This window comes from Nansenia antarctica, assembly GCF_963989245.1.
Source record: "Nansenia antarctica genome assembly, chromosome: 14".
Taxonomy (NCBI): domain Eukaryota; kingdom Metazoa; phylum Chordata; class Actinopteri; order Argentiniformes; family Microstomatidae; genus Nansenia; species Nansenia antarctica.
The window spans coordinates 23,606,745-23,625,514 of NC_137684.1; the positions used below are offsets into that span (position 1 = coordinate 23,606,745).

Below are 18,770 nucleotides of genomic sequence, written 5' to 3' on the forward strand. Positions count from 1 at the left end.
TCAACTTGTTGAATATGGACGCTCATTTTTGAAGAATTTTAGCTTGTAGAAATAAGTCACAGGTCTAGTCTTGGGGTTGTTGGCACCAAAACGGAATTCCATTCAACATTGCTGCCTATCAACCAAACATTCTAATCTCAAACATTCTGCTGAAGTTGGTAGGATTGATTGTGACATCAACATATTCAAAAGTAATTGCATCTTTATAATTCTTAGTTTCTATGGCAATGAGTCAAATGTGTATATTTTCAAATAATATTTTACGCTCAGCAACCAAACATTCTAAATTCAGAGATTCTAAATTATTGTGATGGCATCAAATCTACAGTGTGTGTGTGTGTGTGTGTGTGTGTGTGTGTGTGTGTGTGTGTGTGTGTGTGTGCGTGTGTGTGTGTGTGTGTGTGTGTGTTACCTCTCATGTACAGTAGATTTATTAGATAAATGATTGGCCAGAGTGTTGGCTGTAACACGTATCCACACTACTCATCACCAAGCAGGGAGAGTCGCCAACGTCGGAGAGGCCAAACAGCTGGTCTCACAGATCACCTTTCAATACCCCACTGGAAAACCAAGCCCTCCGAGCTGCTAATATTTATGTAAATAACTTGAAAAGGAAATGTTAGGTTCCCCACAGAATGTTAATTCATGTGACCAAGCAATGTATCAAATCAACAACATAGCCAGTGTAGTATATACTGTAGGACTCCCGAATAGAATACAATTTCTCAACTCAGCAAAAAGACAACAGTAGGTTATTTTATTTCAGAATACATTTGATTTCAGCGTAGAACCACCAAATGCCTGGATTTAATTTGGTAGAGCTCAGAGAGAGTGTGATACACTTATTTAGACATCATTTGTGTTAGCTGCTATTTGGTGGGTAGCAACGCTGTGGAGCTTGTGTGATTTACCGCATTTGATAGCTTTCCCATTGAGTCAGCATGCTAGAATGCACCTTGACCCAAATCTTCCAGTAACCCTGAGACAGCGATACTACTGTTGCAGGAATACAAGCACAGTCATAGGTCCTATATTCAGGAACAGGCTTATTGCTCATTTCCTTGTTTTTAACCTTAACTATTACTCATCTCTTTGTTTTTAACCGTGGCTATGCGTGAGTCACATTGGTCTGACTCTGACCATTCTCTCCATGTCTCACCACACACAAAACATGTCTGTGAAAACAGAGCAACTTTCATCAGAGATATTGTAGTGAACAAAAGCAAACCAAGGGCATCCACCCATTTCACTGCCCTCCAACCTAAAATGTGACATGTTCTAATGCTTTGGTCCTCATATCGGCAACCAATCAAAATGTTCAGACTTTTCTTTTGAAACACGGAACTTTCAACGTTGTTGAGAATCACAACACAAACTCGCTAGTCAAGCCAAAGTACTGCAAGGATTGGCTGAGTAATACCTACTGCTATCTAGTTAACTATAACACTACTTTACATTGTTTGCAGGCTCACAAAAGAAGCTGTGTTAGTTGCCTCGCGACGTGTCATTGATTTTCAACAACGCGGAAATGTATGCAATTTTGAAGAGTCTGATCATTAGATCGGATCCCGACATGTGGACCAAAGCATTAGAACATGACACAAATGGCAAAGAGTATGAGCCAATCACATTCAACTCTAATCACTCCATCCTCTAGTCTGTTGCATCTCCATTTTCGAAAGTCTCTGGCAGCGCCAGTCTCTTGGCCTGCTCGTTTTTGATATGACATCATATCCCATAGTCTACCTTTAACGCTGCCAATTTAATTGCCTAAATTAACTTAACTGTCTGTCGAATGATTCATGATTGGTCCAAAGAGTGGGTACATCTGCGGGTTTGACTTGCTAGTTTATCATTGAATAGATCTAATTAAGTCTGCAGTACTTAACCCAAATGAGGACAGGATATAATTGGACCTTAGTTTCCAGAGAGGCCATGGATCATTTCGGATGTGTGTGTGTGTGTGTGTAGGAGGTGGTTTCCAGTGCACTGCAGAGAGAGAGAGGCTGCCCAACTCAACCTGCTGCATTAGTACCGGGAGGGTGGGGTTCTAAACCCTCCCACGTGGAAGACCCGAGCGTCTATCATGAGATGCCAAGAGGGCAAACATTTCAGTTTCAAGGCTTGATGTCTCAGGCAGGGCTACCTCACCACAAGATCCGCTACTTATTCTCACAATCTCTCTGCGAGGCAGGGCAGTGACACAGAGGGTGTGGTGGGACTCTGTGAGACCACAGGGCAATGTGAGGGCCTTCCAGAATTCCCGTATAGAGGGAAAATGTTGTTTTGATTTAAACCACACAGTTGCATGTGACTGAAGAATTATCCTTGATATGGTGTAAGCCTCCTTCCCGAAACACTCGTGTGCCCTTGGCATGGGGTTCCTCTTACCAAATCAGTTTGTCAGCATTTAGTCATCTAGTGCTGGCACTAGCAAGCCATTGCCTGAACTTGTAAAATACTCAGAGAACTTGAGCAGTTCATTCACTTCATAGTTTAGGATACAGTATGAGGAATGTTTTTTTTTTTAGATAGTTGCAATCGAATGAAGACACAGACAGTGATGTCACTGCTAGGGTAGGCAAAGCCAGAGCAGCCTTTATCATCCTGAAGAACACCTGGGCCTCAAGGGAAATAGTTACTCCAACGAAGGTGCGCTTCTTTAACTCAAATGTCAAAAGTGTCCTTCTCTATGGCTCAGAAACATGGAGAATGACAAAGAAAACATTGCAGAAAATCCAGACCTTCATCAACATCTGTCTGAGGCGCATCTTCAAAATCAGGTGGCCAGATAAAATCAGTAATAAGGAACTGTGGCAGAGAGGGAGCCAGGAGCCAGTAGAGAGCCAGATCAGGAGACGGAAGTGGGGATGGATTGGTCACACCCTGCGCAAAGCAGCAGCTACCATCACACGACAGGCCCTGACATGGAACCCACAGGGAAAGCGGAAAAGAGGAAGGCCCAGAAACAGCTGGAGGCGGGACTCTGAGGCGGAGTTGAAGAGGCAGGGTACCAGCTGGGGAGAGGTGGAGAAGAAAGCCCAGAGCCGTGATGGATGGAGAAGAGTCGTTGATGGCCTTTGCTCTGCAAGAGATTCAACGGCATAAGTCAAGTAAGTAAATCGAATGAAGAGGTGAAATCCAGGTTTCCCATGAAGATATAAACCCTTTAAGCCTGGACGATGTGAAACTGCTCCACTCTGCTCCACTGTGGATCGAAACCCTGAAGACCGCAGCGTGGTGCCGAAACGTTGATTAGCTAAATAATTAGCATCGGAGCACTAATGTTTTATCTCTCTTTTAAGTTGTTAGCCGCCAGCCTGCTTCTCACTATGACGCCTGCTTCTCACTATGATGTGATGTTTTTCTTTTCGTTCTTTTTTGTCTCCGCTACATCACACGACTGTATCAAACCACGCCTCAGGGAACCTCGGGGTGAGAGATCAGTGTGAACGTGGAGAACAAGGAGCAACAACATTCAGTATCGCCCTCTTCTACAGTACTCATTTGATCATAACAAACAGAATGGTTACTGTACATGTACTAGGAGGTTTTGCAAGAAACAATCATCTTCAGTCTCCGTAGTCCCTCTCAAGTACGGTAATTCCTCTCCTTTTATGGGGGACATTAGTCGTTGGAACCAGCAGTAATCTTGTTATTCAAACTGCATTAGGGCTCAGAGTGCAATCCTTACGTTTAGCACCACTCTATGATTTCATTAGCGAAGCTTTATTCAATATGAACAACAACCCTAGACCCACTACAATGTCGTGATGCCATGCACACTGCAGCAAGCGGCCTCATCAATCACCCCCCAAACCCCCCCTTTTCATCTCTGTTCATCTACTCTACGACTAAACCTGCTCCTCTCCACACACCATCCTGTTCTGCTAAATGGCACAGTGACATTGTTGAAGTCTATTCTCTTCTTGAGCTGTGTTTGCCCACCCTGACAGACCCATACTATTGACTCCAGCCTAAAGAGTCGGCGCCAAGTGCACAGCTGCGAAAACAATCATTTCACGTGTACAATATTGCCTAATTTGCGGCCTTAGGAATCAGTTGAGATTTCAGTCGTTTGTCTGTGGCTCGTTTGTCCAGTCTTGAGAGTGGTGGTGGGGGTTAGGGTTAGGGGGGGCGGGGGGCATCGGAGGAACATGACAAGACTGAAGACTCCTCGTCCACTGGGGACCAGATGTCAGAATGCAGAGCCCGGCTCTTTCACGGTACTCACACACAGCAGAGAACATCCTGATCTCGTTGGCCATACGGATGTTCAGATTGTTCTTGCCTCAGAATACGACCTTTGTTTAAGTATGCCTGACCATGTGGATAACGACTTGCATGGCGGTGAGGCAGTATTAGGCATTACAGTAGCTTCGAGTGGTTAAGGTTAGGGTTAAGTTGTCAGACGAAGGCATTAGCCAATATTAGCGTAAGCAACAAGAATCTGCAAGAATCAGCACCACAACAAAAAAAGTTGTTTTCCCAAGTACAATTCGAACCAGTGACATTCAAGTTGCAAGTCGGGCAGTTTCTGCCTCCACCACCCCACCAACCTCTTATTTCAGCATACCCCATCATGCATTTCTTCACAGTCGAGGGAGGCATAATTTGGTCATTTTCTGTGGCATGACCAATCAGAGCATGAGTCCGTATCTCGGGGTGAGCAGGTTGCAGAGAGAGAGAAGAATGAGATGAGGGAGACAGAGAAGGGGTACAGAGGAGGGGAGACAGAGAGAGCAAGTTTTGTTTATGTAATATGATGCAAGCAATTACTGTATGTGAAGTAGGTAATAGAAAGATAATTGCTTTTAATGTCATTTCACTGAGTGGCTACATGGAAATGTTGATCACATACATTATTAGATCGATCTAAATTACTGCACTGTGTGTGTGTGTGTGTGTGCTTGGGTGTGTGCTTGCGTGTGTTCGTGCATGCGCGTGGGTACTTGAGTGCGTGCGTGCGTGTGTATGCGTTGTGGTTGGCCATATCATCCCAGGACTTATGGGGTAATACTCTATGTGGCCATTAAAAAGGGGATTTCCTCCTATGCCGGAGAGTCAGGACACAGGCTCAAGTCCCAGATCCCGGCAGGAGATCGTGCGATCGTAACAGAATAATGGCCTTGGACCGAGGCTTCACAGCCTATAATACTGCCTCAGAGTCACTCCCACTGAGACTTGAGCTGTTAATGCCCCTAACTAGGAGAAGGAAGAGTACTCAACCTATGTATAAGTGATGGATTTCAACAGGATGTAAATCGAAGTACACCCTCAGGAACACTCACAACTGCAGAAATACAAGTTAAAATGTTTTTCCGTCCTTGTTTGTCCCTCGTGCTGTATGTCAGCTTGTGTACAACATGTTGTGCGTGCCCCCCTCTTTCTCTCTCTTTCTCTCTCTTTCTCTCTCTCTCTCTCTCTCTCTATCTGTCTCTCAGTCCCTCATCTCTTTCCATGTCTCTCTCAGGAAGCAGGTCAACAATAGGCAGGTCAAGGTGAATGGGAGGAAGTTGTAAAAGCAGTGATCCATCCAGGCGGAGGGGGGGAGGAAGGAGGAGAAGAGCTGGACGAAGACCTTTAGACCTGTGCCAATAAGGTCTGGCTCCAGGTCTGGTGTCCTTGCGTGCTGAGAGGGGTGGGGGGGGGGGGGGCGTGGTGGTGAGTATGGTTGAGTGGAAAGAGAGGGGTGGGTGGGGGTGGGGGGGGGGCGGTTGCAGAGACAGGGTAGAGGGAGGAGAGAGTGGAGAGGGGTGTGAGGGTGAGAGGGCTAAGAGGGATAAGAGGAGTACAGAGAGGGAGGGGGGAGGGGGAGAGAGAGGGGGGAGAAGGAAGAGAGGGGTGAGAGCGGTGAGAGAGGGGCCAGGACCTGTGGCACTGCAAGCAGCTCATCTGTCGCCCCCGGAGACAGGAGGAGGACTGTTGAAGCGGTGAGACCAGGATGTGCAGCAGACTTTATTATGGTCTGTCTCTCTAGGCGGTGAGGAACCGTTAAAGATCTAGACATTTTTGGATGGCTTCAAATGGAGAATCATAAGGCAGAAGTCCTTCACCGAAACCCGTCTCCCGTATTCTCCCTTTGAAGTGTAGTCGTTGGAACGATAGAGGACAATGGAGGATGCTGTTTATTATACACTGTGGATGGAAAGTATGACTACAAAACCGACCGTGTGTTGAACACAAAGTCGCAAATGTTTGGTTTCACATGACAGCTCCACTTTTCAGAACATGAAATGTTCTCCACTATCAATCAATCAAACTTTATTTATACTGCACATGTCATACATTGAATGCAACTCCAAGTGCTGAACACAAAAACAATAGTAAATACAACACAATAAAACCAGGAATAAAACAAGAAATAGGAGATATGAAATAGGAGTAAAAGTGCAAGTTGAGATAAGGATTAGATAAAAGCCAGGCTAAAGAGGTATGTTTTTATCCACACTCTCTGCCACCCTCAGGTCTTCCGGCAGGCCGGTCCAAAGTCTAGGGCCATAGTGGCTAGAAGCGGCCTCGCCATGGGACTTAGACCGGACCCCTGGAACAACCAAGAGACCACGTCCAGAGGACCTGAGGGATCTAGTGGGTACATATCTTAAAACCATGTCAGACATGTAGTCTGGAGAGACCATTTAGTGCTTTGTAAACCAATGTAAGAATCTTCAAATCAATTCTACAACTAACAGGTAGCCAGCGATTTTAAATCATGTGTAATGTGTGGTCCCCTCCTGGTCCTGGTTAATACACGAGCGGATGAAATGTAGCTCTTCTGTAAAACGTTATGGTTGCGTTGGTTGTATATGGTGCCTAAGAAGCTAAAAGCGACATGATTTAATATTAGCGGAGACCAATACCACAGCCAGAATATCATCCACCAAAGATGTATTGTATTCCCTCTGTAAATGTATGCAAGGGATTATCAGAGATTAATCTGGCAACAGTGTTTGAATACTGATTCATACAAATAAAGATAAAAGATTAAGATAAAAAATGATGTATCCTCATATGTTTGGACTGGGATTCTACAGTGTAGCAAGTTAAACCCCGGATGGAAAAAAACTGGTAATTAATCAAATAACTGAGCTCAGTGCAGGATCCAGAAAATATTCCCACAATGCTATTCTCAGTGAACATTTGATGCAGCAAATACAGGGCATACCAGAGATCCTAGAAGGTCGCCTTTTCACTGGAGTTTGTGGGGAGAACATTCCTTGTTCATGTGGGCCAATTACAGGGACCATCATGTTGCCTATGTAGAACAGATGGACAACGGTTTGATTGCCATACTTATTGATGTGATGTGTGATTTCTTAAGGGAAACATCAGTTAGAGTGAGCGTCCCAGAAGTTGGTCGATTTTAAAGATGGAATGGTGGGTAGGTTGGCTGTTGGAGGGGTTCGCCAACTTCATTTGGCTTGAGGACAGAATTCTGTAGTAATGGCAGATGGCTAACAAGGAATTAGGACCTCGGAGCCAATATGAGAAGTGTCCGCAGGGCGTACAGTACACTGTGATAAGGTACATACAGTTTTCTATCCAGCAAGCTGTGTTCTGTCCTACAGTATCGGATGTATCTGAAGAGGAATGTGTAGTACCACTATACATACAGTAGCTGTTTATTTACCTTAATTTATAGAGAGTTTATAGTTGAGATTGCCCAACAGTTGAGTTGCCCAAAATATCAGCTGGCAATTTTGCATTGTGTTGCGTAGGACATTGGAGGTCATTTTGTATCAGGCTTGCAAATATATTCGCTGTATGTTTATGAATAATCTTTATGAATTGTTGTGAGGCAGTCAGATTATTATCAGGAGTGATTTAGTAGTTGAAGGAAGTCCTTGAACTCTGTTGGCTGCTGCCATCTAGTGGCCGTTTAGAGAATCTCTTGGCTTCTCTCTTTTGTTTCGCCCTGATGGACATCTTAGTTGTGGCCCTCCCTCCATAAGTAGCCTTACGGTCACTGAACACAGTAACCACAGTAACCATCCAATACATGGATTTGGTGTATTTCCATACAATTCCCGAGAGTAGAGACAGTTGAGGACAGTATTGTTTAGTAGTTTTACTCTCAGACAGTCTATTCATATTTCAAATAGTACTCTGCAGCATCCACTCCTGACATCTGGCATTAGTTTGAGAAGACTGCCATCTACCGGAATATTGTGGAAGGGAAACTAAAGTGCAGTGAGGCTCACACAGCATGGCAGTACATTTACATTTACATTTTTGGCATTTAGCAGACGCCTTATTCCAAAGCGACATACAATCAATACATTTGACTAAGCAAGTGAATCATCAATCCACCAGTCGTAGCAGGAAGAGTAATCCAGCTCAGGCCCGGGGCCATTGGCAGTCTCTGTGATAAACTTCTAAACCTAGACTTTTTTTTTATATAGACACCGGAGAAACAGAGAAACAGTACAAGGGGGGCAATAGAAGTTTTAAGGGACACAGTAAATGGGAAAAGCGGGTGTCTTCAGGAGACGCAGTGCTGGGGGGGCAGTAGATGTCTCAGGAGGAGCACTTAAGGTGTAACCTGAAGAGATGGGTCTTCAGTCTCCGATGGAAGATGGGTAGTGACTCTGCATTTCTGACAGCCTTGGGAAGCACAGTACTACATTGTTATCCATAGAGTTACTATCACACATTTCTGAGCTGGATCATGGCAATTACATTGTTATTGCATTCCATTTCAACTCGCATAGATCACAATGAGTGCAAGTGCTCACACGATTAATCACTATGATCTGAGGTTATAGTGAGAACCATCTGGTCCTTGGTTCCTGTTATTGATGATATTGCATAACTACAGTACTTCTAGAATCCTGTCAGTATTCAGGCATGTGAATTGTCCTCAATTTTCTTTTGGCTTTTAATTTCTTTGGTATTGCTCCACACTAAGTTTTTTTTACATTTAAACACAAATCTATTTGGACTTAAAGGAGTCCTACCTCAACACATAGACATGTAGCATCGCTTATGCTAGGAGGATAAAGGATATGGCAACTTTTGGAGTTGGAGTATGACCAGTAACAATGCGTTTTCTTTTCATTTCCCCTTTTGAGAACAGAATGTTTGTCCAACTTATTGTGTCCTAATTTTTGAGATTCCATTGAGGCCATGGCCCTCTAGCCAACTAAAGCACTGTCTGTCTCGACATTCCACAGCAGTTGCATGACTGCCACATCTCAAGAGTATGAGACTTGAATAAATACCAAATACTGTATTTGAAATCATATCAAATCCTACGTGCTTGATGGAGTTCGGTTCGACGGAACCAATGGAATAGTCTTAATGTGCAAACCGTGGCAACCCAGGCATCCCAGGCAGGTTCAAGCAGACACTCAAAGTATTTCAAAGTATTTCAAATACTTTTCCACCCATGTCTGTACACAGCTATAAATCATACCACAGTGAAATCAAATCACATTACGCTAATCTGATTACCTGTATGACAAATGACCTCACTGACCTTTTGGTGCACCTGCCAGCCACTAAAGAGTATTCCTCTCTGTGGGCTCCATGTGTTTTTTGATGAGCCTTTGGTTGTGTCAGCTGTATGATTGGATATAATCCATGCTGGATGGTGTGTGTGTAGTGTGAACTCTCCACACTCCACTTCCCAGAAAACACAAACCGACTTGGTTCCCTGGGTTCTTCCTGGCAAAGACACACACGTTCCATGTCGTTAGTACATGTCGTTCCTGTCATTAGTACAACCAGAGATAACTTTGACCAGGGATACAGAAACATGGCTCATCTCTCATCCATTCAAAAGTAACCCAGACACTCAAGGCGGAGTCCAGCGATGTGTCCTCAAAGCCTCAAAGCATTTTTTGAGAGAGGAAGTATGTTATTAATAAACACAAGAGGTTCCACAGGAACTATGAAAACTGAACTATTTGGCTCTAATTGTGTTCTCACACAAGATGTTGATTATGAAGATGGTGATGATGTACAGGGGTTGAAATGAAGGAGGAGGAGGAGGATGAAGAAGAATATAATGTGATTTTGACTAGTGACAGTAATAGGGCTTGATGAACTACAATGATGCTAAATGCAACGGTAAACAAATATAATGAGAACAAAAATAACGATAACATAGGGGAGGAAAAGTGTAGTGACGAGTGTGCATAGCAGTGTGATTGATGATGATGATGATGATGATGATGATTAGATTAGATTAGATTAGATTCACTTTATTGTCGAAATTATTGTGCGTCTAACCAGAAGTGCAACAAATAGCAATTATATTGCAGTGATAAGTAGCAGTATTTACAGCAGTATTTACAGCAATCTATACAGTAACGTGCAAATGGTAGCGTGATGTGCAATGTCATACAATGGTGACTGGATGTATATGTGCAGTGGTATATATACATTGAGATTATATACAATGTGCAATTGTACAGGCTATGATACATATGATACATATATGATAAATATGTTGTATATAGTGAAGTATACAAAAATACAAACATACAGGCTGTGGGCTATGATACACAGGGATGGGCTATGTACAGCATGATCTACACACAACACAACTGTAACTGTATGGTCAGTGAGACGGTGTAGAGTTTAGAGTCCAAAGTCTGACAGCTGATGATGATGATGTGACCCACTGCAGTAGTCAGACAGAGAGACAGTAGTCAGAAGGACACAAAAGTCTCTCTGGACCTGATGACCACCAGATGACTAGAGAGAGAGACACAGAGAGAGAGACACAGAGAGAGAGAGAGAGAGAGAGAGAGAGAGAGAGAGAGAGAGAGAGAGAGAGAAGGAGGAGGCAGAGCAAGTGTGGTGTGCAGTGAGAGGTAGGGAGGTAGGGAGGAAAGGAAGGAGAGAGGGAGGGAGGCAGGCTTCAGATAGGAAGGAGAAAGGAAGGGTGGTCTGTCTGTGTGCAGTATCTGATTGTGGTCCATGGTTGTTGTGACAGTGGGTTGTGGGTTGTGGACCCTGGTGCTGTGTGCCTCTGCCACTGGATTCCAGCTACCAGATCACCATGCCACCCTGGAAGATGGTCATAGTGGCTCTGTTCTATTGCAATATCAACATGTGTGTCATTCAGTGTCGCAATAAAGGTAAGATTTTCTGCAAATATGCATTTGTATGACATATCATTTGTATGATATGTGTTTACTGTGATGGAGGTTGTTCATTGCTATGTTATTGTAATCAATACTTTTTACTGTAATCAGCACTAGCGGAAGGTATGCATCAAATACATTGTAGCCGCCCAAAGATACAGTCCAACACTTTTGAATGCTCATTGTACCGTACATGAAATCAAGAGTATTTTTTTCCGAAGACAAAAACAGTGATGAGGTTGATGAGAACATCTAAAGAAATCCATATCTAGCGATTGAAAACTGAAATGAAATGCTCTCCTTCCAGAGTAATGACCATTCTGTTATGATTGCCACTAAGATCAATATTCATTCCGGTTGTCATGTTAATTTTAGCCATTTTAGCAGACGCTTTTATCCAAAGCGACTTACAATTACGAATTACAGGGACATTCCCCCTGGAGTAACTGAGGGCTTAGTGCCTTACCCTAAGTGCCTTACCCAAGGGCACACTAGTAGTGGTGTGGCTTCAGGCGGGATTTGAACTCACAACCTTCCGATCACAAGTCCAACTCACTATCCACTAGACCACCACTACCCACATATGTGACATGCTCCCCTCTTGGCCACAACTTAGGCTCCTGTTGATTCAGTAGGCTTCTAAGCCACATATCTGACTCTCCTACCATCCTGTTCCATCCTGTGTTTGTCTAACTGTCAAAGTCAATCCAGTTCATTTATGCTACGCTGGGTCTCGAGAGTGTTGCTTCCTTTGAAGGCAGAAGAACTGGAAAGAAACTGGAGGAGATATTCCAGTAATAGTGTCCATGACCCTGCGTTGTGTAGTTGAGATCAGAGATGTCTGACTCACTGTCTGTGTGAGCACAGATTAAAAAGCGTGTGGACTTCTCCCATCATTATGTCCTATAGCCCACCCTGTCCCACTCTGTCTGCACTGCACTGTGTTCACCAGAATAGGTTTTTATTACGGAATGTACGCATAATTAGCTCATTGCAAACCCTTCAATGTGAGTATAGATTATTAGAGAGGATTAGAGAGGAGATTAGTTCGAGATTGATGACTGGGAGCAGAAATGCGTATGTGGTGCACTTGTAACATGTACTCATTATGTAACCCATATGTGTGAACATGACTGGCTGGTCCAAACACACAGCAACACAAAAAAACACACACACACACACACCACATACACACACACCACGAGCACAGCTGTAACAGTTTGTACACAACACAACAGCCGTCAGATTCTCTGCCATGAGTCTGCTGATATTTCTTTGATATTTTTAGGACCTCAGACCATCTGGGGTTTTTTAGGGTCAAAGAGGAATGACGACGAGGCGACACTGAAATAATCAGTCTCACTCCAGCTGTTTAAATCCCTCTGAAGTCCACATGTCCAACAGCTGGACATTATTGATGTTGAAATACTGTCAGAGAGCTTGAGTTGGTGGGTTCAGTCTTTGGTATTCATAGGGAACATATAGGATCCCAGCAATAATAGCTGCATTGATACAGATCTTATCCTTATTATGTCTTGTGTGTGAACTGGAAGGAATATCAAGTAAGCATGTCATTTATGAACATTATGACATGTGATTTCATTGTCATTCCAGATATTAGATATTTTGTAAGTATCGTAATGACCAGCAATTGTAGACAACCCAGCAGTCTTGCTGATCCTACAGACTAATTAAGTACCAATTAAGGGAACCTACAATATTCGAAAGGACTCAACATTCTACCACAGTCCATCTTTGATGACATGTATGGATATGTATGTTTAAAGTTCCATTTCAGCTAGAAAGTGTCTGCTACTGGTCTCAATGTGTGAGTTAATGATCTGCACCTGCTTCCAAGATGATAATAATGGAAGGCCTCCAAATATGAACTGAAGCAGGAAACAGACATCCTCCAGCAGATGGAAAGTGCACCACAAGGGTTAGCCAAGCCGTCCTAAATCTGTTCAACTGGCTATTTCACTGATTCTGTTGCGACTATACAGTATTATGAGTGGAATATGTATAACATGTTGTCTCTTTTTACATTATATAATATCGCTTAAATCAACTTTTTGGCCATTTGGCACTCTCTTCTCTTACTCTCTCTCTCTCTCTCTGTTACTCTATCTCTCATGTTGTTACTCTCTCTCTCTCTCTCTCTCTCTCTCTCTCTCTCTCTCTCTATCTCTCTCACTCACTCTCTCTCTCTCTCTCTCTCTTTTGGTGTCTCTCCAGATGGGACTCACTCCTCTCCTCCCCTCCTTCTCTCCTCTCTCCTGCATGCTCCTCTGTGTTTTTCTTATCATCATTAGCTTGATTGCTTGGAAGCAAAACACGAGGATAATAAAGAGAGTGCTAATGTTGGTGAGTAATGTTGATTATTGGTATGTGGTCTTACAGTAGGAATGTGTTCAATAACAGATGTTCCTGATTGGAGTTTATTGTTTCGTGGAGACATGTTTATCAGATTTAATTATATCTAAATATTGACCAGTGTTTAATTGACATTTATGGAACAATTCTGTATATCACTTCCTGAATATAAACAACCTTATTGTCTTACCCTTTGAAGCCTTTGAAGAACGGAGTGGAAAAGTTAGATGGGTGACTTTTGACATTTAGCAGACGCCTTATTTTTGGCATTTAGCGGACGACTTATTCCAAAGCGACTTACAATCAATCAATTACAATCAATACATTTGACTAAGCAAGTGAATCATCAATTCATCAGAGTCGTAGCAGGAGGAGTAATCTAGCTCAGGCCAGGGGCCATTGGCAGTCTTTTTTTTTTTTTTTTACACAAGAGAAACAGTACATAGAGGGAAGTAGAACTCTTGGGAGACACAGTATAGGGGGAAGCAGGTGTCTCAGGTGGCACAGTACCAACCATCACCATTGGTGCAGTCTGCATCCTGACAGATGCTATTATGAGATGTGGAGTAACATGGCATGACTCTTCATCATGCTTTGTCACTGTTCCAGTTGATTTTTCCATCGGTTTATGACTATGAGTGACTAAGGGTGTATCTAGGCCATTGGGTGAGGTACTTTAGGAGGGAGTCTTATAGGGCTTGTTACCTATAGAATGGTTGACTGGGGGACTGCTATAAACTGTTGCTAGTGATATCTTGGCTTGGTTTCCATTTTCTTTTGGCCACACGGGTTATAGCCATAGGAAGCATTTAACATGTGTGAGAGTTGTTGAACCCTTTTAGTCTTGCATTAGAATTCATCTCTGTCAGGGAAACCATCAGGAATCATTAATTCACCAGTCGTAGCAGGAAGAGTAATTTAGCTCAGACCAGGGGCCATTGGCAGTCGTTGTGATAGAAGAAAGAAATAATGTTTATTTTCATTTTTATTTTATTTTATAGACACTGGAGAAACAATATAAATAGAAGACTACTACTACTGCTAAGTATAAATCTACCAGAGAGATGGGTCTTCAGTCTCCGACGGAAGATGGGGAGTTACTCTGCAGTTCTGACAGCCGTGGGAAGCTCATTCCACCAGTGGGGAGCGAGTGTAGTGAAGAGACGTGACCAGGCAGCGTGACTGCCGTGTTGGCATAGGGGTGGTGCCAGTCGGCCAGCAGGGGTGGAGGAGCGGAGTGAACGGGATGAAGTTTGGGGGGTGCAGGTAGGCAGGGGCTGACCCTTTTGCTGCCTAGTAGGCATGCACCAGGGTCTTGTATCTGATGCGAGCTGCTATCGGGAGCCAGTGCAGGTTGCGAAATTTGGGGAGGTTGAAGATGGAGGAGAGGGCAGGCTTTCCCAGGGATGAAGAGTAGCTCAGTCTTGTTATGGTTGAGCTTGAGATGGTGGGCTGACATCCATGTAGAGATGTCAGCGAGACATGCAGAGACACGTGTTGCCACATGTAGGTCAGAGGAGGGGAAGGAGAGGAAGAGTTGAGTGTCATCTGCGTAGCTGTGGGGAGATTACCGACCCTAGAGACTTAGTATAGAGGGAGAAGTTGGGGCCCTAGGACAGAGCCCTGTGGGGTACCCCACTGGTGAGGGTTTGTGGAGAAGATAACGATTCTCTCCAAGTCACCTGATAGGAGCGACCCACCAGGTAGGAAGCAAACCAGGAGTGTGAGGTGCCAGAGATGCCCATTTCTGAGAGGATGGAGAGAAGGATCTGGTGGTTGACTGTGTCGAAGGCAGCAGACAGGTCCAGGAGAATGAGAACAGAGGAGAGGGAGGAAGCTTGAGCAGAGTGGAGGGCCTCTGTGACAGCAAGGAGAGCAGTCTCAGTGGAGTGCCCAGCCTTGAAGCCGGATTGGTGAGGTTCCAGGTGATAGTCAGTCAGTTGTTTAGATGCAGCACGTTCAAGGGTTTTGGAAGGGAAGGAGAGAAGGGATACCGGTCTGTAGTTGTGGACAGAGGACGGGTCAAGGGTTGGTTTCTTGAGGAGAGACTTGACTCTGGCTATCTTGAAGGCAGCCGGGACAGATCCTGTGGATAAGGAGGAGTTAATTACAGTGTTAAGGTAAGGAAGGATGTCGGAGGAAAAGGATTGGAGAAGAGGCTTGTGAATGTTGTGAATTCAGAAAGAAATCACAAAATCACTACAATAGCATAGCACTGGAAAGTTAGCACACACTATTCCCTAGCATATGCCATGCATCTAACCCATATGACGCTCATATCCGTTTCTCATAGAGCCCCTGAAGCTCCCTGGACAGCTGACTGCAGATAATAAATCCCAAGTTCATCGTCCACCTGAGGAAGTTCTCATTTGAATCTGGCGGTCCACCATAGCAGGAATGAAAACTTCAGCACACACTCAATGCATAATCGATGTATAATAACTGGAGAGAATCTTGGTGTTGACTTTCAGTTGATTTAGCTTCCGCAGGAGACACATACATTCTTTGTTGACATTTTTATTGATGTTTTGAGAGGTTGGTTCCTAGATACTTGATTCATTTTTTTAATTGAATCGCTTTTAATTGGAGGATAGACTTTACTCGAGAGCTGGTCAGCATAGCTGGCAGCTTTGCCGTTGACCCAAATAAATTAAGCCAACTCACTTCTAGAGGGTAGCAGAAGAATGTCTGTCTGTCTGTCTGTCTGTCTCTCAGACCTCAACTCATCTGGGCTATTAACTGATATCCATATTGAACACATGTTTTATAAGCTCCACATTTCACAGACTTTAATAAATCAGTATATTGGCTTGGTTTTAGAGAGGAGGAAACCAGGTATTGTATTAGAGGAAGGGGACAGTAAGTGAAAACAGTAGCCAGTGGTTGCTCTAATACTGTCTGCCTCCTTCTCTATACCTCTTCTCTTATCCCTTTCTCTTCATCCTCTCCTTGTCTTTCTCAATGCAGTATGCGATGCCTTGTCAGCATAAACTGTGTGTGCAAATCTGCAACAGTGTGGTTCATATTCCATGTGAAACCAACCAATCACAACACGTCTAAGGCGAAATTGACCTTTCCAAGGTGTCCTGCTATGACCAGGGAACAGACGTATTGGAGCAGGCCATTTTTCATGCGGTGCGGTGTGAGTGCCCCCAGCCACCTCCCCCCGCCTCCTGGGCACGCCCCATCACATTGGTCTGGTTAGCATTAGCAGTCACATCAAAACCATGGTCAAATTATGCTCTGCGTCTTTTTTTATGAAAAACAGGCTCATCTTTTAAAGCTCTCGTACTGAACTCTCTGAACTCTCTGCTTTTGATTTCTCCGCCCGCCTTTGATGCCTGAGGTCATGTCTCGCAGACTGGCTGATCAGAGCCGTGCAGAGGGTCACAGATGTCAGGCCTCTCAGACTCAACAGACAGTGTGCTGATCTGTTACTACTGTACCATGTCCACCCATGAGCCTCACATGGATCCGAACAATACGGTTGTAAAAACGCTCTCCGTTATATATGACACCTGTCAAGCAGGCAAGGTGTTCAGTATGTTAACCTTGTCTGGGGGATCCATCTTAATATGCAATGAATCAGATTCATGGTGCCTGGTCCATAACTCATGATTTAATACAACTTTCGGTAAGGATTTGAGAGATAAAACAGTTGGTTAGTCGGTTGGTCTCTCTTTTTCCTTTATATCTCTGTCTCTCTCTCTTATAGTCCTTTACCCATCAGCTGGGAGAGTGAAGAGAGGGCTGGCGTCGATGGTGAACCCCACCTTTCATAGCTCCTTAGAAGACTCAAATTTACTGTTTGAGGTGAGTGTTACACCATAAGAAGTGTAAGAGCTAAGCAATGTCAACACCTCAATGAAAAATGCATGAAGTTTGGGGATTTGTTACTTCTACTTCTGCTTCTACTTGTTCATCTATTTTATATTACTTGTTACATTTAACAAAAGTAAAAAAACGTTTAACGTTAAAATATTACTTCATATGTATGTATATGTAAGTAATGGGACAGTGAAGCATGTTTTTATTCTTTTGGCTCTACACTCCAAAGGTGTGGATTTGAAATCAAACAATTACTACAATAATTTCTAAATGTTGAAACCAATGTACACAAATACCATCAAATAAAAGCTAAGAATCTCTATGTAAACCTCATAGTATTGTTTGCTTCACTCTCCCTTTACTTATGCACCAGACATATTACTGTAATGTGTCCGATAGTTAAAGGGACAGTTCAACAATTACAAATGTATCATGTGTCTTGTAGATCCTGCTGTCTGGCCTGCAGCTTGGAGACGAGCACAGGCTGTTCTCGGTGCAGGATGCAGAGCTGGCCTCCCTCCGTAAGACCAAGACGTTAGAGGTCATCTTTGACGACGTCCTGCCCAAGAAGCTGACGGACATCCGCCGCTTGACCTCTGACCTCTCCAGTCGCATGGGCGACCTGCTCCAGGAGGACTTTGAGCGCACGGTGCTGACAATGGTGTACGCCGCCCACCGATTGGCTAACACCACCAGTGACCACCAGAGGGACATGTGGGCAGAGTCCTTCGTCAGCTTGTATAAAGCCATAAAGCTGGACTTGACCGCCAATTAGGGCCTCGCTACCCGACGAAAACCCATGTTGGGGTTTGAAACAGACATCGTATATCATTGCTGTCATGGCCAGAGATTCCATCGGAAAATAGATGTTTCCTTTTCATCTCAATGGGACTTCTTGGTCTCTCTGGCAGACTCAGAAGCAACAGTGGACAGACAATATGATACCATTCCACTCTATGTGTGGAGCTAAAGTGTATTAGCAACAATAACAACATTTGGAGTGCTTTCTTTCACTGAAAGTGAGACTAAGGATATCATTGTTTCACTTTTAGATGACCAATGGACATTGAAATTAGTTGTGTATTTGAAACATAGTCTCACATATTTTCTGTAATTCCTGAAAGACACAGTATAAAACCTGGTAGCCTAGGCAGCCTTGGCATTTAACTATTTTACTCTTAAAACCCCAGAGTATTATCTTCACATGGACTAGACATTATGGTTTCTGAGATACAGTTCACCATTGAGCATTTTAATCATATTGCATCTTTGTATGGATTGGCACAATACATCTTTTGAATGCAATTCTAATGCAGATACAGTTAGTCTATCTAATGCAGATACAGTTGAAAATAAATAGTCTTTGCAAACTAGTAAACGTATATCTAAGAGATCAGTGTGTTACAACTTATTATTGACATTATATAATAATTAAAATAATTAATTAATATTAATAATTAAAACATTATTATTAAG

At 43.5% G+C, this 18,770-nt stretch overlaps 1 protein-coding gene across 1 annotated transcript; it reads left to right on the forward strand.

The window, feature by feature from the left end:
- Positions 1-2,712: 2,712 nt before the first annotated feature.
- Positions 2,713-18,069, forward strand: LOC308169997 (protein FAM180A-like; the record flags this gene model as incomplete). The annotated part of the gene is made up of 5 exons (XM_080544728.1): positions 2,713-3,049; positions 5,474-5,480; positions 10,996-11,087; positions 17,182-17,279; positions 17,740-18,069. 5 exons carry the CDS (start codon positions 2,713-2,715, stop codon positions 18,067-18,069), a joined length of 864 nt encoding a protein of 287 aa, XP_080400854.1.
- Between the last annotated feature and the right edge of the window lie 701 nt (positions 18,070-18,770).